Raw genomic sequence first — 24,770 nt, 5'->3', positions numbered from 1 at the left:
TAGGTCAACCTTTAATCTGGAATTTTTATGACGGTAAGGGATGTGCCATCTTGGATTAACCAGAAACAGAACGTTGAAAAGCAGTGTGTTTTAATGATGTCAGCGGAAACACCTGTGGTCTGCAGGTACAGAATGTGATTGGTTAAAATTGAAAACGTGTTGGTGCTGTTGATTTTCTAATTGTGTGCAGTTTTGCGTACTTTGATCTCTGATATCTTGGTCACGCAACATATCAAATACGCATGTTTTTAAAAATTTACGTTAGATTTATTTGCCCAGGGAAAGAATAATGTAATGAACATGTACACGTTGTGTTTCTTTTCAGAGATTGTTGGCCCATCGCAACAAAGAAGGCTGAGCAAGAATTTAACAAAACTGTCTCTAGATGGTTAACCGATATATCTAAGGTAAGGTCAAAACCTGATTTACTGATTGCTGCTGATTGTGGTTAATAATCATTTGTACCAGTTTTGACTGTATTTGATGACGTTTTAGACAGATGAAGTTGATGTTGAACATTTTAAATCTGGGCTTGCATAAGTGAAAAGTGAACAGTTCACATAATACATGTAGGCTGACATGGGTAAATACCTTTATATTGCATATTGTTCTTGGGCCAGATTGCAATTCAATATCAAGACTTTAGATTGAAGAACTCTGGGTGGCTGGGTTGGCTGAATTGCTGAGATTGCTGCCTGGATAGCTGGTTTAACACCTGAATGTTCAGAGTCAATTTCAGTTTATTTGAGGAGGTTTTATCAGCCCAGACACTTCACTAACTTGGGACATGTAGCAAAAATGAAATCATTTGTAGACTGGGTTTGCTCTGAAAGTTAAAAAACAGCTGTTTATTTTGTAATGGTTGTACATATTTATTACTTCAACATGTTTTCTGAGGATTTTGGTGTTAACTTTTCTTGTGAAGCTCGCATGCTAATGATTGAGGAATCCCTTTTAATAATTGTGCCTGTAGATGTCCATGATACATGTGCAAGTATGTTTGACTCACCATAACAAAATCAATTCTTTTGTTTTGCTAGGAGGAGCCAGATTCCAACCTTCCCAGAATCCTCCCTTCTCTGTTTCATTCCCCAGGTGGTGAGAAGTTTAGGAGACTTCTTTTCCATTTCTCCACCTTTGTGGTCAAACGGTGCATCAAGCAGGAACAAGGTTTGTATTAACTAGTATTCTTAGAATGGTATATTTACATGTATATGTTTTTGTAAGAAAAATCTCTGCCCCTTCTACAGATATATGTTTTATTTATTTATTTCAATTTTGAGCCATACTTTCACCATACCAGATTATGAGAACCTGCTTGGATTCCTGTAAGAAAGTCACAGAAATAATTTTCAAAATTAGCAAGTGTTCTCATATTTCCTTTCATACCTGTGCCTTCTCTGAGCAAGTGGACATATGACTGTAAACATTGCCATAGGGCATGCTTTGTTGGACTCTTTTTTTTTTACTCATTATTTCGAATGGGCTTTGTTGTTCGCCGTGATAACTTTTGTAACATGTGATGACGTAGGCACATAACAAGAACTAGAACCTCTATAGTGACAAAGGGAGATTAAAATTGTGCTTTCCTATAGTCCAAAAAAATGTCTAGATGTTGTATTGGTAAAATAAATCATTTACCCAAGAATTTTACTAAAAGGACAGGAGATTAAACTAAAATGAAAAAGAAAACAACTATGTAATGTGTTGTCTGAGACATTGTTGGATTGGCCTTTTGTATTCCCCCTGCACATGTCGCATAGCAGCGGCAAAATGACTGTGCCTTTGACCTAGAATAATAACCTTGTGCACCTGCCGTTAGACACCCATAGCCGGAACATTGTCAGATTCAGTGTTTGGTGCACATAAGTAAAGTGTGATACAATCTTTGCCTATGCTTTGTTTTTACAAATGCAGGAGTAAGGGATCATGAAATCATGAAGCACCCGATGCTAACACCTAACACCACCAGACTGAGTGGAGTGATGCGGAAAGCAGTGATGTGTAACTCTATCAGACACAGGAAACGCTTCTTCACTGTGGCCCAAGAGTCCTTGATTGCACATAAACAGTGGAAGGACTATGCCAGGTACAGTGCATGGAAGTACATGTATCTATTAGATCATACTGTCAGGATGAACTCCTCTGTCTGTTGAGGGGCAAGTCCGTCTGTGATAGCCTTGTTCAAGGTTGGACATGGTATCTTAATGTGTCCTTTTGACAGATTCTTCCTAAAATCAGACAGCCAAAATTAAAAAAAAAAGATCAAATAGAGTTTTTTCTGGGCATTAAACTTTGATAGTTTTGTACTGTTAATCTGATTCAACAGTTAAATTTCACGCTTCACTTAGTCTGTGATGCCTGCGTTGTACCTTTGTGGCAAAACTTGTTTAAACATTAAATTAACCTGAATACAGTTAAGTGTAACTGTCAGAATTGTTGAATGTGCAGGTATGTTTGTTTACATGTATACATGTTTGTTTCAGTGAACTTGTGAAAGACTATCGTAAGGTTAGCAAGACAATCCGTGAGCTGGAACACCAACTCCGTGATGCTCGACAGAAAGCTGAGGAGAGGGCCACAGCTAAAGGAAGGTTGGTCTCACATATCCTTTTTAATAGTGAGATAGCACTAAATTTTATTTTGTGTTTTACAGGCGAGCCTACAATAAAAAAAAATTAATAAAGAAAACTAAAATAATAAAAGTAAGCTGAGTATCTGTCTTTTTATTTTTTTCAATCATGATGGTTTTAATGATTTTCCTTTTTTTCAGTGCTTTCCCATCATGTAAATATGTCTTCAAGAGAAGAAATTGACAAGATAGTCAACATTTTCCACGAATTTTAAAGTTTTGTTTTTATTTCACTTAATACTTTCCACAAACAACTTTGGAGAGAGATTTATTCTGCCTGTAAACCAACAATTATAACTGATAAGACATCAGTGCTTTAGGTCAATTCTCGTTTACCTGTGATTATGTAAGGTAGCTTTACATGGACCAAGTTACTGGTTACAGTATACCAGTAGAACTGGTTGAACTGGTTGAACAGTCCTGAGTGCCACATTCAGCTGATTATTTAAATACTTCATACCACATTCCCAAAGGCACATGTCCCGCTCTCAGTGCTCTCTTTATATCACGTCCACAACTAGAGTAGGCTAGCTTGACCTCTGGAGCCCGGGCGACGAGTATTAGTGTAGATTTTGGCCTTAGCCTGACCACTGATGTTCTCACATGGACCTGTAATCAGCATTCATCAATAAAAGTCTTTCAGGTGTCTTTATGAATAGATTTGTGAATGGAATGTATTAGATAAAGAGATTGCATATCTATCAAGTATTAATGGGACAAAAGATTGATACAGGGTTTGTTATTTCTTCTTGCCCCCTGTGACGTTGTTTAAGATTTCTGTATAGAAATGCTAGTTGTACCATTGATGTAAAGTAAACATAGAGAGCGGCGAAAGTGTTGACTTTGCGCAGGCTATATCTTTAATTCTATCTCTCGCTTATGCCCCCCCCCCCCTTTTTTTTTTTTAATTCCTGCCAAAAAAAGTAGTGAAGGGACATGAAATTGGCCACTCATGTTTGTCCTGCTTACTTCTTGTGCTCTATTCTGTTGTTTTCACCCAGCTGTATTTGATTTCCTCCCCTCATAACCCTGATAACTGTGTAAGTGAAATATACTTGAATATGGCATGAAACACCAGCCCAATATAAATTTAATATTATACAACTGACTTGTGTGCACATGGCATATGTCTGATCATTGAAGACATCTTTATATTTGTGTGTCCATAGTCCCCATCTGGCTGGGAAAGCCCTGGCAATGAAGAGAGCTCAGCATGTACAACAGGTAAGAGAATGTTGTGTGTTACCTGACTTTTATTCTTGCAGTTGATTTGTCATAATAGAATGGAGTTGGCTGTTTACATTGTACTAAGGATTGGTTGTGATATTTTTCAAGTTTATTGAGGTATATACAAAATAACTCAATGACTTGGCATTTTTTAAGTGACACAGTTTGTTTCTGCTTGATTAATCCACATCACAAGGCAGTGTAAGAATTTTTTTTGGTGAAATTTGATTAATTTCTTGTCAGAAAAACCTATGTGTTGGTTTAAAAAGTGTCATTTTTAAGGTCTTTATGAGCTTTTAAAAGTGCATTTTAACGCACCAAACTGTAGGTGAAATGGGGTAAAAGTATGTTTTAATGCATGCTTATGTATGGTGCACAAGTTTTATATACCTTTTATATGTGATTCAATTGTCCCCAAAAATCTATTTGAAAATTGAATGCCACAATATTGTTTGAAAGTGACTGAATATTTTTAAAGTCTGTTTTCAAGATACCTCCAATTTTCTTGGTGGAATTTCAAACAATTTCATCCATGTAATAATAGCCAATCTTTTTTCTTTGTCAATGTTGTGTAAACTTTGTATAGGTGCGAGCCATGTGGAAAGAGGTGGAAAAATTTTCCAGCGAACAGAGTGCTGAGAAGGAAGTGGTGGAGTCCATTTTTCAGTCAGTGAACAGTCAGTACCAGATTGACGGGCGAGAAATCAACCTGAATGTTCCAGAACTTCTGTTGCGAAAGTGTCAAAATGAAATTCAGAGGGTTAGCATTTTATCTGTGTCTTGCATTCTCCCTTACTCATGCCATGATCCATAAAAAAAAAGTAATACTAATAAAAATAAATAAATGAACTAAGCGATATTTTATGTAACATTGATTAGTGTAATTGATTTGTATGAGGGAATGGTCAAGGAGATCTTGAGTCATCTTTGAATGGGCTTTTACTAGAAGGGTCCTACACTAGAAGTTGACAAGTGTGTTCGCTGAGGTTGGCTGCAGCTTTAGGGCTACACTGTTACAAATTTTATTTTTACATGCATTATCTTATCATTTTTTTCAATGTCAGAGGATAAATTGCTATAAGACTAAAAAGAACAGTTGAAAGGATCATCTAATTTATGGGAAATGTGGGCTGTCCCAGCAGTTGTTCCAGGCATTTACACGGTCAAAAAAGCCTTGAAAAACAGGAAAATCTTAATTAATATTTAGATCCAACAAAATAAATAAAAAAATAAATTTTCGTTTTTATTGTCATTCCATTTTAAGGATTTTTTTTTAATTGTCAGGTTGCCCTTTACAGATAAAATAAAATAAAATGGGTGTTGCATAAGTAATGAAGACAGCTTTCCTGTGGGCTCTGCAAGATTTACTCCACCTGTAAACATGCCCATCATAACACTAGTGAAATATTCTTGAATACAACATTGAACACAGAAAAACACCAAAATATAAAAATGGAAGTATGAGTGTGTTTAAACCTACAAGTATTTAAAGGTAATTGAAATAAATTTAAAAAAATAAATTCAAATTTGTCAATATTAAGCACTACAACTTGAGTTTTCAGAATGTGGCTACCGGTTAAATGGATAAATTTATGTTTGTATTTGGCGTTGGATATATGTTTTTAGTTTTGTTTTAAAATGGGCTTTTGCCTTTATTCTATTTGCAATTGTTTTATGTATTTATTACTTGATCTGTATATATTGGAATATATGTATATATATATATATACATTTGTGTCTATTTCAGAGGCGTGTGGAGAACACTTATGAGGGTGGAAAGCTAAATCTACTAAGGTATATAAATCATGAGATGTTGGAGAGTTCAGGTTGAAAGCCATTGTTTCCTTTTCATGTTGTCCTAAAACTCAGAGATTGGTCTGAAATCTTACAGTTAAGCTTTTGCCTTCCTGAAACAGAGAATTTTGATCTGTGGAAACAAAGGTGTTGATTTATTGACATTGTATAATGTACCAGAGCTAAGTAATTCTGTTTTGTTAGAACTGTGTACCTGTATGATTATCACTGGCTTAGAATGGTTTTAAATCTTAGATGTTTTATTTCACTTGTTAACCTATTTCATCTTTACAAGCCAGATAACGATTTTGAGTGTACATCATTTTAGTGAAAGCCCAGGAATCAGCTTTTAGTGTTTATTTTTTGAAGGCCTCTTTTTGTATAAATTCCATGAAATTTGCTTAATTTTGCATGACTTCCAGGGGTTACAATGCTTGAACATAATGACACTGTGCTGTTGTTTATTCCCCTTATGACTTGTACTTGGATATATCACCTGAACTTGAAACCTCTATTAGACTTGTTTGTTTTATTTATTTATTTGATTGGTGTTTTACGCCGTACTCAAGAATATTTCACTTATATACGATGGTGGCCAGCACTATGGCGGGGGAAACGCTCGACCATCTGCAGGTTGCTGGCAGACCTTCTCACGTACGGCTGGAGAGGAAGCCAGCATTAATCAGACTTATTAGCAACCTAAATGTGGTATAGCCTGACTGGTTTATTTTCAGCCTTCTCCAGTTGTGGAATTTATCACTTCATCTGTACATAGAGAAACTTCGAGAAGGTATGTGAATAATTTCTGTAGCACACACAGCTCATCATTTTGAGTTTTTCCAGCAAGCAAAGATTCATACATGCACATGCACTACATTTCTCATAATGTGAAATTCTCCTTTCGTTTTTAACCAACCTTTTCCCCTCGTACTCTGGGAATAGGATCTAGGCCTGGTGGTTACTAAGACCTTTGCCTTTCACTGGCTAGGACACATGATGTGCAGGTTCAATCCCGGTGTTGGCCGATGAATTTGTAGTTTCCCCTGCTCTTACTGCTCATGGGACCTTAGTGACAATAAGCTGTTGTGTGTCTGTGCTTAGTCTTACATTTGTTGAGGGCCAATGGTCTTACACCAGAATGGCATACATATCTGTACAGGTCCATTCAGTAACTGGTTGCTCCGTCCATAGATCTTGATGCCATCGTTCTAAAAAAATGGTTGAGTAACAACATATAAATAATAAAGATCTATTTGCATCCAGTTCATGCTGGCTTGGCAGCATCTGTGCATTAGGCAGTTTTTCGGGTAATAAACAACGTACAGTAGTTCCCTGAGTGTAGTCTGGCTCCCTCCACTTATTTATATGCATGGACGTGACAAGGATTTGTTGTGAATTTTCAGTAATACTAAAGAATTTGAACTAAAATATGACCTGTTTTGTGGACGGAGGAAACCAAAGACTCTGGGATAAGCCATTGACCTTTTGGCAAGTTACTGATGGACTTTCCCATGCCAGACATACAGACATATTGTTGAGTAGGACATAAATTCAGATCAAATTTGAAGTTAACTATAGCTAAATTTAGGATGAAAGGTGGATAAATCATCGTACCAGTGGTGAGATACTGTAACATTTGTCAACTGTATGTGATACTCTGTGCTTTGTCTATAGTTGGTGTCCCGGAGTTGGATGTGGCTCCCATCAGCACTGTGGTCCATACCTATCATGCTCAGCTTGCCAACTTGGAGACTCTCAAGTAAGTTCCTTAGTTTTTAATGCGTTTATTATTGTTTTGGAGCAGTGTTGTCATGATACATAACTTCAATTGTTATACAATGGTGGAAATGTTAGGATTTCCTTCTCTGATGAAAAATGATATTTCACACAGTTCTATCACCTCTGCAACCAATATTTTGAAACATTTTTACAGAGCTATGAGGTGTAGAGAGCTAATTTGCACAGTTTTATGAAGCTTGCATCTTTAATGACACAAACAAATCATTTTAGCAAGGTTGAAGATTTACAGTACATTTTAACATTTAACACATGGACTCCTTGTGAAAACAAAGAAAGACCTTTTAATCTGAGCTCAGCAGGATTGTAATATATGTTTTGTTAACAAGATGTGATGTGACAATGAGAACTGACATCACGTAGCATGTCATGTACAACGTTACACAAACAAATCTATGTAGGCCTCTTGCTTAACTTAGTGCAATATACAAAATGATGATACTTTCAAAATATAGATAATAAATAGAATATTGCAGAATGAAGGCTCAGTGCCGTAAATATTTTTCTAGTGAGAGGTGGAAATAATAACTTATAATAAATAAAATAGATACTAATAATATTATAAATGCGTCATTATCATATGTATTTATGTCATAGCTGTTGAGTATAACTAAGCAGTGAAACTAGTAGATTTGGGAGAGACTGTATATGACTGAACTCTTGATGTTGGGTGACTTGTGATTGCAGAGAACGGTTGTCCTCAGAGTTAATACCTAACCTGAGAGGCTCTGTTGACGATGTGCGATCAAAACTGCCTGTATGGGAGTCGGAATATGCTTCACCCAGTAACAGACAGGCCATGGTAAGTTTGTCTGCTTGTTAAAGAATTCATGTTTTGTCCCTGAAATGCATGGGTACAGTCAAGCTTTTATAGTCATCTTAGAGGGTAAAAATAGCTTTAAAGGTAAGGCTTTACCATCGTGACTGTTAATGATGTAGGCCGCTGTGCTTGTCCAAAATATCTTTAAATGGACATTACAAGACAGTTAGTTATGCCCACAAAATAGCTGTGCTATACCTTTTTGTGTCCTCTGTATTATTGGCATAAGCGATGAAAACTTGCAGTCATTTAACACTTACTTTCTATGAATCATTTAAGGTTCTTGTATACACAGTTAAAAAAGAAATATTGAATGTGGCAGGAAGACTTCAGAAATCCAGAATTGATTCGCTAGATCTCATAGGGTGCGAGTTCAATAACAGCTTGGACAGGGAATTTGTACTTTCTGCCTTGGTTACAATAAGCTGTAGACGATTTTGAGCGTTTTCATGGTGTAAGATTTGTTGAAGACCACTTGTCTTCCACCAGTATGGTGCATTAGGTCTCTTGCGAGATCCGAAGGTCATTTGTCTACCTTTATTGGTACTCATGTTTCCCCCACCCATAAAACTTACAGCATTTGTACTCGTGAAATATTCTTGAACATTTCAATAAACAACAGTGATATAAATAAAATTTTGAAAAGTAAAAATTAGGATAAAGATGTTTTTATAAATGGTCAACTGTTGACCAGCTTCACAGAAAATTTCACCTTGTGACATGCAGTTGAGGTTACTCCTAGCTAGTGAAGTTGGCTTTGCCAAGTATTATTAAACCAGTTGAATATGTTAGATAACATCTTTTATATCTTGTATTTGAGACTTGTGTACAAACTGACAGTCTTTTGTAAAAAAAATGACAGTGTAATTTAAGATTGATGTTTCTCCTGTTTTTGCAGCCCATGCAGCTGACAATCCCCTCCCCACTACAGATATCCATGACTCCTGACCTCAGCAAAAAGGCAACACCCCCAGAGTTTAGAACTCGGGTCACACCTAAAGCAGGTAATATAACTGAGTCAATTATTTCACCCACCACTTGATAAAGTTGCACATTTTGCCTGATTTTGGGAGATCTGTTGATGTTAGAAAAGTGTTTTTGGAAAAAAAATTGAAGATTATATGAAATTCAACATGAAAAGTGATTTTTTATGATATTATTTGTGTCTAAAAATGCATTTCTTTTGGCAATATTTGAGATCGTTTACTGTAGGTGAGGACATGAAACATGCTCCCCTGATGCCTAAGGCTGGCTCTAAAGAAATGTATATGTGTTTAAACTAGGTGCATGTATTTACTGTAGGGGGTGTCCGTGGCTCAGTTGGTTAGTGTGCTAGGGCAGCATAATGACCCAGGAGTCTCTCACCAATGCGGTCGCTGTGAGTTCAAGTCCAGCTCATGCTGGCTTCCTCTCTGGCCGTAAGTTGAAAGGTCTGTCAGCAACCTACGGATGGTCCTGGGTTTCACCTGGGCTCTGCCTGGTTTCCACCCACCATAATGCTGGCCGCCGTTGTATAAGTGAAATATTCTTGAGTACGGCGTGAAACACCAATCGAATAAAGAAATATTTACTGTAGACTTCATTTACATTTGCATTGGATTACAATCACCAGCATATAATATCTAGCTACACTAGAGACAAAGCAATGAAATGATAACGTCAGCGGTAGCCTGGATTGCTTTTCTAAATTACAAGAAAAGCAAGTATAAAATCTCTTTATAAATCTGATATGAACATACGGAAATGTATTCTGTCTTTCATACTTTTGCCTGATGCTACATTATTATTTATATTTCTTGTAAGCAATTGTGTGCGTTGCATTCATTTTGTGTCGCCCGTTTTTAATGTTTGTAGATGCAAATACGCCAGACACTGTAATACAGCTGATAGACTCTGTTGAAAAAGCAGCAAGGAAATCTAAGTCGACACATGATAGGATTCATATCACAAGAGGGCAACCAAAAGGGAGACAACCAAGGATGTGGAACACGAAGGGGAGGCAACTGGTGAAGCTAGGTCAGTGATGATTTGATAGTGCCAGAAGAGTTTATTGTTACATGTATCTTCTCATACTTCATGTAATGGGTTTGGCTCAGGTCCAAGCTGTGTTGACTTTTGTTGAACCCTAATAATTATTCATTGGTGAATTAACCAGAGGTGAATAAAGTAATTGCATAATCGTACTCGTTTATTGGCGAAAAGGCTATCACATTTAACTTAGATTAATACCTGATTTTATTGAATCAGAACCCTTTTAGGGCTTGTTTCATCACATTAGACTATACGCAGATTCTTTCTGATCACACAAATAAGCCTTCATTTTTTTTTCAGGAAAGGCCTTTCGTAAATAAAGTAGAAAAATGTTATTCATGAACTGCATGGAACCAACTTCTCTGTCTCTTCTCATTTCCTGTTTATACAAATACCTCAACTTTAGCACATGTAACACAGTTACCTAATTCAAATTATGCTTTTTTATGTCATGTTCACAGGAAAGTACGCTCACACCTACCTACGAGGCATGGGTCTAAGCACCCTGCCTCCAGACAAAGACAACCCCCAGGGAAAACTCAGTCCGATGTAACACTGAACAGAAGTAGAGGGCGTCATGCATCAGGGTTGAGAACCTCGCCTGAGGGAAGATGGCAGCCTCCTGCTGATGGAGTCATTTCACCTGAAGAACACAAGTTGACCGAAACACAAACTCCGGTATGTTTGACTGTCATGGTAGATAATATTGCGGGCTTTGAAAAGTTGCTTATCACACTCCGTTGTTACTACACAAATTACTGTACCCTGGGATTTAGGGATGGAGGGATATGGAACTCTGCTGTCAGAGCCCACGGTGTTGGACTCGCTATTGTTTTAGCCTGGGCAGTGGTGCACAATGTCTGGGAAGTGCAAGGCAAGCATGGACATGCCTAGACTGCCTTGGGAACTATCGTCCGCTGACGGAGTGAGCTGATGTCTTCTGTGCAGAGCCAATGTCATATCCGACAGACTTGATGAATATAGTCAACATGCCTGTTGCCATAATTTTAAACCCTGTTTTCTCCCACCATAATACTGGCCATCATCATATAAGTGCATTATTCTTAAGTATGGCATAAAACAGGGTGTTCGGGTGTGTGTGCCGTTTTGCAAAAAGCAAGAAACAAAAAGTTGTTCCCATTAGTCTGTCTGTCACGCTTTCTGTTTCAGTGCATTTATTCCTCCAAATGGGCAAAGTTTACCACATTTTTTCATTCTGATTGGCCATTAATTTCTGTGCAATAACTTTTTCAATAATGTCTCATTTCGATAAAATTGTGGTAGCCGATTCATTTTGTGTTGTCTCAGATCAAGCTCAAAAACCAGCTTTTATGCCTGTATAACTGTTTTTTTCCTGCAGCAGAATGTCAGCCATTCCGACCTGAACAGGAGCAGAACAAGGAGGCACATCAGCATGAATCAGCAGCCCCATGATGTGTTTGACAGTCCTTCTTCCCATACCAATGGCTACAGCACCACTGCTAAACCACAGGTCCACAGAACCTCTAGTTCAGTAAGGAGAACTCCTGTGAGAAGTGCTCTGGATATCCTTGCTGACAAGGTTGGGCTGAATACTGGATATACTGTATTTTCACCCAAAATTTGGTTTGTAAAAGTGCACATCCGGAAGCATATACATGTAAACGCTTCAAAATGCTGAGATATTTTGAGATATTGCTTAAGCTTTTGTGCTGAGAAATTAATCAAAGAAAGTCGCAAGTGGCCCAATAAGGTGGATGGATCAGACAGAATGAAGACAAAAATGGGTCTTGGAAAATCCTATACTATAGGTGAAATATGGTAGTTTTATTGATATGGAGGGCAGTGTGTTGGATTAAAAGAGGAAAGCATGAAGTGATTTATTTCATCACATGAGTTGTTCATTTCATCACATGTGAGTTGTTCCTTTCATCACATGTGAGTTGTTCATCATCACATGTGAGATGTTTATTTCATCACATGTGAGTTGTTTGTTTCATCACGTGAGTTATTCATCATCACATGTGAGATGTTCATTTCATCACATGTGAGTTGTTCATCATCACATGTGAGATGTTCATTTCATCACATGTGAGTTGTTCGTTTCATCACATGTGAGTTGTTCCAGAGTTGACGCGAACACCCTACTGTAGTTTAAGGTGAACATTTACCTGGTTACTGGGCTTTGTAGTCAGTCTAAGAGTGACAGATTTAACCTTAGCCATTACACTTTGACTGGGTATGGTGCCATGTCTGGTTTCTTCACTATTACATTTCAGTAATAAAGACGCTGTGTTGGTCTTGAGACTGGTGTTTTTATACCATGAGACACTGTTAGGATTTGAGCAAAATGATTTTGGATGTGACATCAAGCTATCAAGTTACCCACCGTAGCTGTTTTTACCACTCTGTGAAACCCCGCCCTACTGACAAGCTAACCTGCCTACACCTGATTAAAGGATATATGAAAAGGTTCATGTACTATAAAACAAGAGAGTGGTTTTAAGGAATATAAAGAGAGATGCCAAAAAACAAGAAGAAGCATTATTTTCGTTTTTGAGGCTTATTTTGTATTTCTAAAGAACCTTTCTGTTGTATGCATATTTTCAATTAGTGATCAGGAATTTTCGAAAATGAGGTCATTGATAAACATACTGGTAATACGAGACAAGCTTAGTACTCTCAGTTCGTTTTTTCCCCTAACAAAGATGTTAATTGTTGACGTCACCACAGTAGGGTACTTAATTTCCAGACTGACAGCACTTGTGATGTGTCTATGAAACATAGATGTAAGTACGAACTGTAGATTAATGCAGTTTTCACAATCCAAGAAGAAAGCTGTGAAGCTTTTTTTTAATTCTTTTATGTGTTAGGCAACAAACTCCATGTTAAGAATAAAACCAAGCAATTTGTGTATCCTTTGTTGTTCAAAACTATTTATATTTAAAATTTGGAGACTTTGTGGCCGAGCGGGTTAGCACATTAGCACACCTGAAGAGCCTCCTACCAATGTGTGAGTTCAAGTCCAACTCATGCTGGCTTCCCCTCCGACTGTACGTGGGAAGATCTGCCAGCAGATGGTTGTGGGTTTCCCCGGCTCTGCCCTGCTACCTCTCCGCCATAATGCTGGGCACTGTCGGATAAGGGAAATATTCTTGAGTACGGTGTAAAACACCTATCAAATAAATAAATATTTGTGGAATTTGTAAATGTAGGTAGTCAATATGTTGGATAGATTGTTACTGAGGCCAGTCTCTCAGTATGGCTGTCATCTTACACGTGTAAATTGTCTTTGTGGTTGCAGATTGCCAGTGCTGTGATACGGGAGAGCCCTTTGGCCACTGACTTTAAGGACTCCACTGACAACACGCCCACCCTACTTACTCCAGACTTTAACCTGGACAATCCTGCGGATGCTATGGGTACAAATGCATATCCGGCAGTGTCAGCCTGTTATGTGCCTATGAAACATTGCTGTAACAAATCAAGGCATTTATTATGAGTGGAAAAATTAATATCACTACTTGGATCCAAAAATAATGAAGGCCAATGTGATCTTAAATAATAATTTTGTAAGATATTATGTGAATGTCTTCAGATAATTTTGTTCAGTTTGCCCATTCTTGGTTCATAACTATACTATAAAGTAGAAGTAAAGGGAAGATAGGCAGCAGTCTGCACGTAGTCATTGGGTTCCCCCCAGGCTCTCTGCCTGGTTTCCTCAAGTCATGATTCTGGCTGCCATCGCACAAGTGAAATATTCTTGAGTTGGATATATAATACCAATTAAATAAATTATTAAATAATTATGAAGTAGAATTTATAGCCCTCTGTTTTTTACTTTGAATTTTTTGTTATATTTTGTTAAAAATCAATTTTTCATATCATAAAACAAATTCTTGTGGATATTTTTTGCATGGTACTCTTTAAATTGCAGTTGTTTAGTTGATGGTACTAATTCCAACTACATCTACGATTGAGGACATAAGTATTAATCTGCTTGCTGAGTGACATGACTTTCTAATGCTTTCTAAGTGAGACCTATGAACAGGTATATAGATCACAGTATGGTGTGTTAATCTCCAGTCGTACCTGTCAACAAACTTTGGATGGTCGTGGGTTCCCCTTAGGCTCTGCCTTGTTTCCTTCCACCATAATGCCAGTCACTGTCATACAAATGAAATATTCTTAAGTACGACATAAAACAGGCATGAGATTTCCTCCTTTTTTTTTGAGGAAGTCTTTATTGATACAAAAATGCGTCACAAAAATGTTCAGAATTGAATTCATAGAAGCTGAAAATGTCAAAATATGTCATGTGTATCATGTGTAGTTTCATTTTTTTCATCCCAGTGTCAGTCTCATCTCGGGTAAAACCCCAGTGAAATAAATAAATAAATTATTGTATTTAAGGATACACCCTAAATGACCTAAAATTTCCCCCCACAAAAGTGCATTTTTAGAGATGTAAATAAATATGATAAAAATGTTATTTTTAGTGCTGAAGCTGACATTTTACCAGTAGAATATTATCTTATCATCCAGACTGACTTCAAAGCAACTCTCTGTAATAACAGAACTCTCAGAATTAATAAAAATGAGATTTTGTCATGGATTTAATTTTAGGTCATTCACAGTTTGGTCTCTGCAGCCAATATATGTTACCTGCCTATCAGGTAAGTAGATCTTCATTAACCGAGGATTCTGGAGTCTCTGTGGTGTGCACTTTAATTTGGTTTCTTTGTTGATAGATGAGTCAGTGTTTGCCTCCAGGGACCTGATAGGAAGAAGTCCTGTTGGGGTGTTTGTCTCGTCTCACACACCACGTAGACCAGTCACCTCAGACACCGAGGCTCATCTTAGAACTTCAGGTAAGGCAACACGAATTCTACTGGAAAAGCATTGACTCAATGACCCAAGGTTCATTTGACTGAAACATTGTTCTCGTTGATGCTGTTTGTACCTGACAGTGAGAACTGAATAGTCCCTCTGTGGTTCAGGGATGTGTTTTATGTCTGAGGGTTTGTCATTTACATGTACATATACTGGGAGAAGGGTGGTGGTTTACTCTTAGTTCCTGAGAATTTGTTGAGCACAGCACTAAGCACAGCACTGTTTGACAAAATGTTAATAAAGCACTGGAAAACCATGGTTCTCAGGGGGTTCATTAGAAGGCAGTTATCAGCTACCTGTAACCCACTATTTCTGTCAAAAGTTGAGAAGGTAGCTACCAACTTTGATAGAAACTACTATTTTACTTTATTTCACTTTTAACACAAGTCAGGTAGCTGGACTAATTTTCAGGGTTGCCCCTTTCGCTCAAAACGATAAAGGAAGGCCCTGGTTCTGCAGTAATATGTAACTACAGTAACTGCTGAAACCTACCTCTCACATTGATGTGGTTGTTTATAGCCGTGTGTTGGTATTGTACTCTGCCATTGGTCATATTTGAGACCACAAGCCTTTCTACCAAAGAGTTTGTGTGCACAAATCCTTTTCTCGCTTATTCTCTGCTTTACACTAGGAGATTGATCAGATATATGATGGTAATGTGTCTGATTTCCTCAACACAAACATCAGCTGTGGTATAAGTAATATCCTGGAATGTGACGTGAAATAACATCAGGAGATTGATCAGATATATGATGGTAATGTGTCTGATTTCCTCAACACAGACATCAGCTGTGGTACAAGTAATATCCTGGAATGTGACATAAAATACCACCAGGAGATTGATCAGATATATGATGGTAATGTGTCTGATTTCCTCAACACAAACATCAGCTGTAGTACAAGTAATATCCTGGAATAAGGCATAAAATACTGTCAGGAGATTGATCAGATATATGATGGTAATGTGTCTGATTTTCTCAACACAAACATCAACTGTGGTACAAGTAATATCCTGGAATGTGGCATAAAATACCACCAGGAGATTGATCAGATATATGATGGTAATGTGTCTGATTTCCTCAAGTAATATCCTGGAATGTGACATAAAATACAAATGAAATAAGTAAGTGTATATGAACGACTTTCATCACAACTTACTTGATGCGTAGTTGTTTTAAGCCATAATCAGGAGTATTTCATTTATACAATGGTGGTCCTAACTTTATATCTTGTGTATCCATGTATTAAGTCAAAATATAATCTTCTGTTTATGTTTCTGCTTGTGAAAATGGTGTGTTTTGTTTTTTTATTACAGAGTTCAGAAGTTTTTTGATAGAAGAGGATGAAGATAAAGAAAATGAAATCGATAAATTTGATATACAGAGAGACAAGGAAAGACTTTCCAAGACTGAGACAGAAGTCTATCACCGTTGTAATAATGACAAGCCACAGGTGATCCGTGGAACTATGGATCATGTTGATACATCTGATGATAACATGGACAGCGTGCCTCCAGGTCTAGAGCTTTCCCCATCCCCTAGTCCTGTAGTGCCCGAAAAGCCCTCACACAAACCAGGGTCAGGAGATTTTGAAGATGACAGTGTATTTGTGCCTGTACAGGAAGGTTTACAGTATACCTCACCCTACAGGCCGAAGATGTCTGGTCAAGCAGAGTCTCTTCATGAAAAGATTGAGCGGTACAAGCAACTACGCTCAACAATTCTCAGCAATGTTACATCACAAAAAAGTCCTGAGAAACAGGAAATGATTGAGGAGGTTAAAGCGATGTCTAGTCCAGGTTTTTCCAGGAACCCTGATGACCCTGTTCAACATTTGTATATTTCTGATCAGGATGATGCATTAGGTTGTGAGGAAGCTAAGCATAGTCCAGTTGACACAACCAAAAACCATTGGGTAAGTCACACGCCAGAACGTCAGTATCGGCTGACGCCAGCTCATCGTGAAGAGTTGTACAGTTTGCAAGTGGACGATTTATTAGATCTTAATACCAGCAAAACTGACTTCAGTAGCTCTGATGGCAGACCTCACACCACAGCACGTCTTTCTACTTCTCTCCAAGATTTTAGCATGGGGAAGAAAATGGAAGAAGATTTTCTTCACGAAGAACCTTTCTCCAAAAATCACTTGATACCATTTGACCTTGATCTAGACATTGAAGGTGACAGTCAAGGAATGTCTAGAATCGGCCCACTGAAAACCCAGTCTCCTAATAACTCCTCCAGAGCTGATCGCCATGTTACCTTCAGCCCCAAGGAATCCCCTGACTCCTATAAACAGTTATTCTCTCTGGACGTGGAGGATTTAGACTTTGGAGACGTTCGCCACTCGAAAGAGACAGAATATGGTAAGGAAATCAGAAATGTTTATTTTTTTTTGTTTTATTTTTTTTTGTTATTTATCCCATATAAACAATATTAATTTACATGACCTTTAAAAAAATGCATTTTTAGACAGATGTCATAAAATATTACTTTTTGTGCTGAACCTTATGCCAGTGGGTTATCATCTTTCATCTACATGTATCTTCTGAACAACCAAACTTCAAAGCACTTTCCTAAGGTCAAAAAAAAAAAATTTCAGAATCAGGTAAAGTAAGTCAGAACTAATTTTCAGAGCTCTTTGTTTCATTTTCCCCTTTCACTGGTATTCTATAAGCATGTACATATTTTGTCATGGTTTCTTTTGTTGCAACCGGCCCGGATAGCACGGTTGGTAGAGCGTCCGCTTCGGGATCGGTAGATCCAGGATCAATCCTAGATCAAGTCACACCTAAGACTTTAAAAGAGGAAGTTGTAACTTCCTCGCTTGGCGTTCAGCATGAAGGGGATAGTGCAACGACTGGTTGACCCGTATCAGTATAATGGCTCGGGCGAGGCGGCTTACTTGCCTTCGGTAAGTCGTCTCAGTGAAGCAGCACTAAATAAAAGAGCGGTGGAAATCCGTCCTGCAACAAGGAGGCACATTACACGTACATGCACCCTAATGATTCCTTCGTCGTCATATGACTGAAAAATTGTTGAGTACGACGTTAAACCCCAAGCACTCACTCACTCACTCTTTTGTTGCAATGGTATCTTTACTGACCAAAACAGGAAGTCCCTTGCTACAACCTTACGTTGAGGGACTGTAGAAGATGTTTAAACTCCATCACTGTTTCCTCGGAATGCTTATACAGATTTATATTCCCTTGTCCCCAGGAGCTAAATCTAGTCCCACACATGCAGGGAAGTCACCCATTCTTGATGATAGCTGCTTGTTTCTGGATTCCTCACTAAGTAAGTTTTATATGTATTTTAATTTTTTTTTTTTAAGTGAACCATTTACATGTTTTGATTTATTTATTTATTTGATTCGTGTTTTATGCCGTACTCAAGAATATTTCACTTATACCACGTCGGTCAGTATTATGGTGGGAGGAAACCGGGCACAACTCGGGGGGGGGGGGGAACCCACGTTTTATAACATGATTTATTGCGTTTTTTTTTATACAGACTTAGAGGGTTCCTTCCTTGTGTCATAGTCGACTGTCTAAGAAATGAGGATTACAGGACTTCAGTAGGACCACTGTGCTGTGGCATACTCCCAAATAGTCACTGCTGCTTTCAAGGAACAAGGAAGTTAGAGGTCTTCACAATGTGAAGTGACCACATCAAGTTTAACAGGACAAGAAAGATTCACAAAGAACGCTGTGGTGTTGTAAAAAAATGACCACAGCCTCTAGTGCAGTATAAAGAAGATAAGAAGACTTCATCTGGTTGGGATATTTTCTCAAATTACCACAGCACCAAGACAATTTAAAGGGCCTCACGAGGGCTACTAAGTTACTGTGATATTTTATCACATCATCACAGCCTTTTTTTTTACAGAATGAAGAGGATAAGACAACTGCACCAGGACTGGAAATCAGTACTAGTATGACACATTTATCCACCTGTTATTCGGAGGGAAATCATTCAGTATTGATAAAAAAAACCTTCTGTGATACATGCAGGCGTTACAAAATCAGGACACTGTATTGCTAATGGAGTCATTACACTGTGAAAAAATAATTGAATCTAACTTTTACATATTTTTTAAGTTAGTTGTTTTTCTGCTGAGATTTTCACGATGTTTTTTTGTTACCAATGCATTTATTTTCTTAAAAAGTACTAATTGTGTGTCACCCAACTGCTTACCATTAATGCATATATTACTTTGATCAATTTAAATATTTTGAGACATAAATTCACAGAATGTAAGTCAATTTCAATATCTTTAAATTTTTTTGTGGAAACAGCAGTAGTAATTTATTTTTTGTGCATGTTGATGAATTAGGACTGACTTCGTCTTTCACACAAATTTATATTCAGCTATTTTCAGGTGTGGTTCTGGCTCAGTGTTCTGTTGATAACTTCCACTTCAGTCTTTCCATTTATATAGAAGAAGGGGCCTCCAGGGCCTAGTGTTTAGCATGCTAGTGTAGCACAGTGACTCAGGAGCCTTTTCACCAATCATGAATGTAATCGCTGTGAGTTCAAGTCCAGCTCATGCTGTCTCCCTCTTCCGTCGTATGTGGGAAGTTCTGACAACATCCTGCGGATGGCTGTAGGTTTCCTCCTCCCGTAATACTGACCGCCATTATATGAGTAAGGCGTAAAACCACAGTCAGATAACTAAAATAAACAAACTTAAATACACGGGCCCTTTGACCTTATTTTGTAAACGGCAATATGCAGTGTATGAGTCTGTTTTGAGACATATCCTTCTCTTTTGTTGTTGATATCCACAGAAATACAAGATACATGAGTTATTCTGATAATTCGTTCTTTTTTCTGAAAGGATTGCCATTGTGGTGAATATAACAGCAGATGAGCTATAATATATCAATTTAAATACTTTGAGACGTAAATTCACAGAATATAAGCCAATTTAAATATTTAAAAAAAAAAAAATATTTTTTTTTATGGTTTGTACATGGTCCAGTCTTGTATTCTGAATATCAAGGTCCAATCCTTACCTCACGAAAGAAGAAAAAGTCCGCCGGACAGATTTGGATGATTTATACACTGCATTATAGTAATTACAGGAACAGTTTTTATTAGCAAGCAACGTCCCCTTAATTAATAAAGGATGTGGATTAGAATGGCTTGAGAATAGAGTCACGGCTCTGATGTTCAGAAGTGTTTTAGTAGTATTAAAAGCTTGGAATTAACTTTAATCTGTAGTGAAGTCCAACCGGTTTTGTATGAGAACAGACTGATATAAAGATTAAAGCCTAGCTGAAGTTTTAATACACTTTTGAACAACAGGCCTGGGGCCTGTATTTAACTGAAGAGTCTCGGACCGGTTGTTCAAAAGCGCGTTAAAAGTTAAGCCAGGCTTAAAAATCTAATACAAAACTAATGACACTTCAGTCCAGACTTCAGTTAATACCGAGCTTATAACCGCTAATACACTTTTTTAATAACCCTGTTTCATAAAGTCATGTAAGCATATATGTTCATTTTCCTCAGACAAACATCAGCTAAAAGTGCTTGTTTTATTACAATTTAGAAAGTTGTGTAGAGAAATGAAATGTGTATATATTTCAAGAAAAAAAGTTTCCATCACATTTGTTATTTAAGGTTTTTCCAATTTTGACATGTAGGTGGAGAGAATTATGGGCAATTTGTTTCCTTTTATCAGTTGACAGTTACTCTTGAACTGATTGGTTTTCATTTAAAATACAACATATGAAGGTAATGGAATATGAATGGTGTTTTGCATCTTTTAAAATCGAAAGTCTGGAATGAGATAATCTGTGATTTCTTTGGACCGTCTTGCACCCCGGTGATTACAAGAGACAAAATGTGTGCCAATCCGCGTGACTTGCGGGTGAAATTCTGACCTGAAATTGTGCTTCAGGCGACAATTGACAATATATTTACTTATTTACAGTAATTTGTGTTTTATGCCCTCAGAGAAGAGTATTTCATCTATGTATGTCAGAAAACAACGTCTGGTTCCATGCGGGTGTTGAGTTGGAAAGGGTTGCTGTCAATCAAAATTAAATTTTCTGCCTTTTGACACATTAACACATGGCGGAGTTTGTGGTTACATTGTAGTAATTTACGTCGGATTATTATCGTTTTTGCATTTGTGGGTTTTCGTGTTGATTCGTGAGCGCCCGTATTAAATTCGCGTTCTATTTTTCATGTTGGTGACAATTTCAGAAGTTAAAAAATTTCCTTACTGGACGTAAGTTTGTGATTCGTAAAGTCTGACGGTGCAGGTAACGTAATTATTCCAGAAGCATCGCTTTGTCGTAATTTTTATCAAATGTAGAATCGATGCGAAATAGTTGATTTATTTATATAGTTCACTGGTGTTTCACTGCGTAATCAAAGGTATTTCACTTACACGACGGCGGCCAACGGGAGAAAACCAGACAAAGCCAGGGGAAACCCACGGCCTTCCGCAGTTTACTGACAGGCCTTCCCACGTACGACCGGAGAAGTGGCGAAGTATGAGCTGGAATTGAACTCACATCGACCGCATTGGTGAGAGGATCAAGGGTCATTGGCGTGCTTACCACCCCGGCCAGCATCAAGAGTAAAACCAAAGTAGCGATGTCTGTGTCATAGTTGGCAAATGGTCACGCGTAATGATGAAATACAGCCGCTTGCGTATGCTCACTTGTCGTACGACATCTGTAATTATTCGGGACTTCATACAATAGTCCTTGGAATCATTAAAATTCCATGGGATTAAGGATGATTTTACATATAAATACATGTAGAGGCATGAAACTACTTCTTTTGAAAGAGCTAAAAGTTATTTTAACTAGGTACAGGGGTGATACTCCTATTTATTCACACGTTAGTCGATCTAATGAAAAACGTATTCATGTCATTACTTCATAAAAAAGAATGGGAGAGAATTGTTATTCTTTGTTTTCAACACTACTAATATTTGAGGTTAAATTAGGCGAATTAGGATGCTATTTAACCATTTACATTAACAATGAGAATAAAATCCTAAATTAGGTAATTTGATTGAGTCCACACCGGGTTCGTGTGGCCATTTGCTAACCATCACACGTCTCTGGTCTTGGTTTAATATCTCAGTGCTCCACTATTATATAATATATGTGACAGATATCCGAGCCATATTATACAGCATGGAAAAGAACCGGGCATATAAAATGTATAGCACGTGCAAAATCGAAGCCATATTATTCTTGCAATTAATTGACCACAATAAGACTGTATCTATCTATCTATCTATCTATATATATATATATATATATATATATACTTTCTTTGATTCTTGCTTAACGCCGAAACTCATGACCATCCATAGACTGCTGACAGACCTTCTCACGTACGACTGAAGAGGAAGCCGGCATGGTCTGGACGTTTATTAAGAGGCTCATAGTTTACTGTGGTGCGTTAGCACGCTAACCACTAGGCCACGGAGGCCCCCGGACAAATTTATGTATGGTTCATGTATGGGCTTTAAATCGAATGATCCCAATAGTGTTATGTATTCGCTGTATTTTGTATTTAGAGAAACCTCTACAAGGAAACCCGATATGGCAGCAGACAAAAAGAGAAGGTTGTACATCACTGAATAATTATAAAACACACAGAGATACACCACGACCATCTCAGTGGTGCATACATTTGGGTCACATTTAGATTATATTGTTTTCAGGGCAAAATTCCAGTGTAAAGTTCTATAGCAGAAATCAAACAAGTTGCCCGATGCTTTGAAACATAGCAATTGACACAATTGTGGTGAATACTTCTGTTCACTAAACCAAATATTTAAGATCAGGGTAAACCTGAAAGATATGGCTTTATTGGTGGTCTTAGCGGCCAGTAGAATTTCTAGAATTATATTGCTGGAGAGCGAATAGGATCTGTCGAGAAATAGGTCATATACGAAGTGCTCAGTAAACTCGTCAATATTGACTCGTGATGCGGAGTCAATATTGAAATGAGCCAGATTTCTGCAGCACGTTTGTTCGTACATGTTGACCGTACAGACGGCATCATGACCAGGAGTTTTTGTGTCACAACACTGTAAAAAATAACGAAAAACAATTGTTGAACCGACATACAACCTGGTACAGACAGCTCTAGCCTTTCCACTCTCTTTGAAAGTCTGACATTAAATGATCGCATTTGACCTTGTGAAATGATTCCTTGCTAGTACATCATAAATGGGATCGAGTAGTAATCGAACTTTTTTGGAAGTGCTTTTTGGAACGTATGCCGCGCATGTTAAATGTGGGTACACAGTACCTCGATATCGATAAATAAATTATTGATACGGACAAATCATTTATTGATATATCAATACATAGTGTTTCTTGTTGGTGGGAATGGAACTGACTTCTCTCTCTACGTTGCTAGCAAAGCTGATAGAAAATGCTTGTATTTACAATGGCCGACATATGCAGCAGAATCAGGACCGTCTCCCGTAGGTCGATGATTTAATGCAGCAGACAGTGGAGTATTATGACAAACACACGGTAGAACGAGTGATACAAATACTAGGATAGAACCTATTAGAAAATTTGGCAAATTTCATAGGTTTTTCTCGGTTACGCTAAAATTGGTCAGGGGCCTTTCATTTATCGGGCGGTCTGAGTGCAAACCGACATGAACTTTTCCTAGGATGCCGTACGTAGGCCTATTATTAATTTGCACTATTTTTGTTTCCGGTTTGGCGGGGCAGCCATTTTTGTTTTCGAATATACACATCCATGTAGAAATATTCTGTTGACAATCGCCCACAACAACATGCAGACTCAAATGGGTTTTACATTCATCGCATAACACATCAAACAGATGTATTTAATATGAAAATTCCCACATTCCAAAAACATTTTAATTTACACCGGACATCTGAACTACATCGCAGTTATACAAATGAGGAATAGTTCAAGAGCCAGCAGCCGTAATTTCGCTTGCTTTTTCCTTCAGCAGATATCTCTTAGGCCTGCTTCCAACATTATTTGACCTGCAAGTCAAACCTTCCATGATGACGGAAATTGACAACGCACAACTGCCTGTAATGTCCTACTCTCGTATGTTCGGTGTAATTGTCAGTTATGATTTCGTATTAACCTTTGTAATCACATGACTGTACAAGCGTGTACGTTTGTCCCGGCTAGAACAGAATATCGACTTTGAAATCTCCATTCCTAGTGGCTTGGAGGTACTGTGACTGAGAGAATAACTTCAGATGCAGTTATTCGTATCTTGGGAGATCTCTTTGCTCGTTGGGGATTACCGGATTTTGTTATTTCTGATAATTGTGCCCAATTCACTTCCGATAAATTTAAAACGTTTCTGCCCAGACACTGAACCCAACACCATCTGACATCTCTCTGCAATCCTCAAAGCAACGGAGCAGTTGAGATATTCAACAGAGTTTTGAAGGAAGGACTCAAATCTGACGTCCGAGAGGGGAAAACCCTTGCACAATGTTTCCGCCTCCTTTCGCAAAACTACCGTGCAACGCCGCACGCAGTTACTCAGAAATCATTAGTGCAACTGATAATCACCCGCAAACCAAGATTGTCATTTGAAATGCTTAAGTCACCGA

The 24,770-nt window shown here is 37.8% G+C and overlaps 2 protein-coding genes across 2 annotated transcripts; both read left to right on the top strand.

The window, feature by feature from the left end:
- The first annotated feature begins 96 nt into the window (after positions 1 to 96).
- On the top strand, positions 97 to 10,854 carry LOC135473437 (HAUS augmin-like complex subunit 6). Its single transcript, XM_064753287.1, has 14 exons — positions 97 to 125; positions 326 to 407; positions 1,041 to 1,170; positions 1,918 to 2,089; positions 2,487 to 2,594; positions 3,802 to 3,856; positions 4,446 to 4,619; positions 5,607 to 5,653; positions 6,388 to 6,443; positions 7,328 to 7,412; positions 8,138 to 8,252; positions 9,169 to 9,274; positions 10,125 to 10,286; positions 10,763 to 10,854. The coding sequence occupies exons 1-14, from the start codon at positions 97 to 99 to the stop codon at positions 10,852 to 10,854; spliced, it is 1,413 nt and encodes a 470-aa protein (XP_064609357.1).
- Positions 10,855 to 11,666: 812 nt separating this feature from the next.
- LOC135473036 (uncharacterized) lies at positions 11,667 to 20,931 on the top strand. Its single transcript, XM_064752815.1, has 6 exons — positions 11,667 to 11,862; positions 13,585 to 13,702; positions 15,032 to 15,151; positions 16,489 to 17,538; positions 18,392 to 18,469; positions 18,686 to 20,931. The coding sequence occupies exons 1-6, from the start codon at positions 11,716 to 11,718 to the stop codon at positions 18,712 to 18,714; spliced, it is 1,542 nt and encodes a 513-aa protein (XP_064608885.1). The 5' UTR covers positions 11,667 to 11,715; the 3' UTR covers positions 18,715 to 20,931.
- Positions 20,932 to 24,770: the final 3,839 nt, after the last annotated feature.

Source organism: Liolophura sinensis, chromosome 8 (genome assembly GCF_032854445.1).
Source record: "Liolophura sinensis isolate JHLJ2023 chromosome 8, CUHK_Ljap_v2, whole genome shotgun sequence".
NCBI lineage: Eukaryota > Metazoa > Mollusca > Polyplacophora > Chitonida > Chitonidae > Liolophura > Liolophura sinensis.
Note: the sequence above shows the minus strand (reverse complement) of the source record. Positions and strands in the feature narration are given on the sequence as shown.

Bases quoted from the DNA above. Each gene is read 5' to 3' on its own strand.
- LOC135473437 (XM_064753287.1), top strand. From the start codon at position 97: ATGTCAGCGGAAACACCTGTGGTCTGCAG. The intron at 2,595-3,801 runs GTTGGTCTCACA...GTGTGTCCATAG, and splicing joins AGGGCCACAGCTAAAGGAAG to TCCCCATCTGGCTGGGAAAG. The intron at 6,444-7,327 runs GTATGTGAATAA...CTTTGTCTATAG, and splicing joins CATAGAGAAACTTCGAGAAG to TTGGTGTCCCGGAGTTGGAT.
- LOC135473036 (XM_064752815.1), top strand. From the start codon at position 11,716: ATGAATCAGCAGCCCCATGATGTGTTTGACAGTCCTTCTTCCCATACC. The intron at 11,863-13,584 runs GTTGGGCTGAAT...TTGTGGTTGCAG, and splicing joins TGGATATCCTTGCTGACAAG to ATTGCCAGTGCTGTGATACG. The intron at 13,703-15,031 runs GTACAAATGCAT...CTTTGTTGATAG, and splicing joins CAATCCTGCGGATGCTATGG to ATGAGTCAGTGTTTGCCTCC.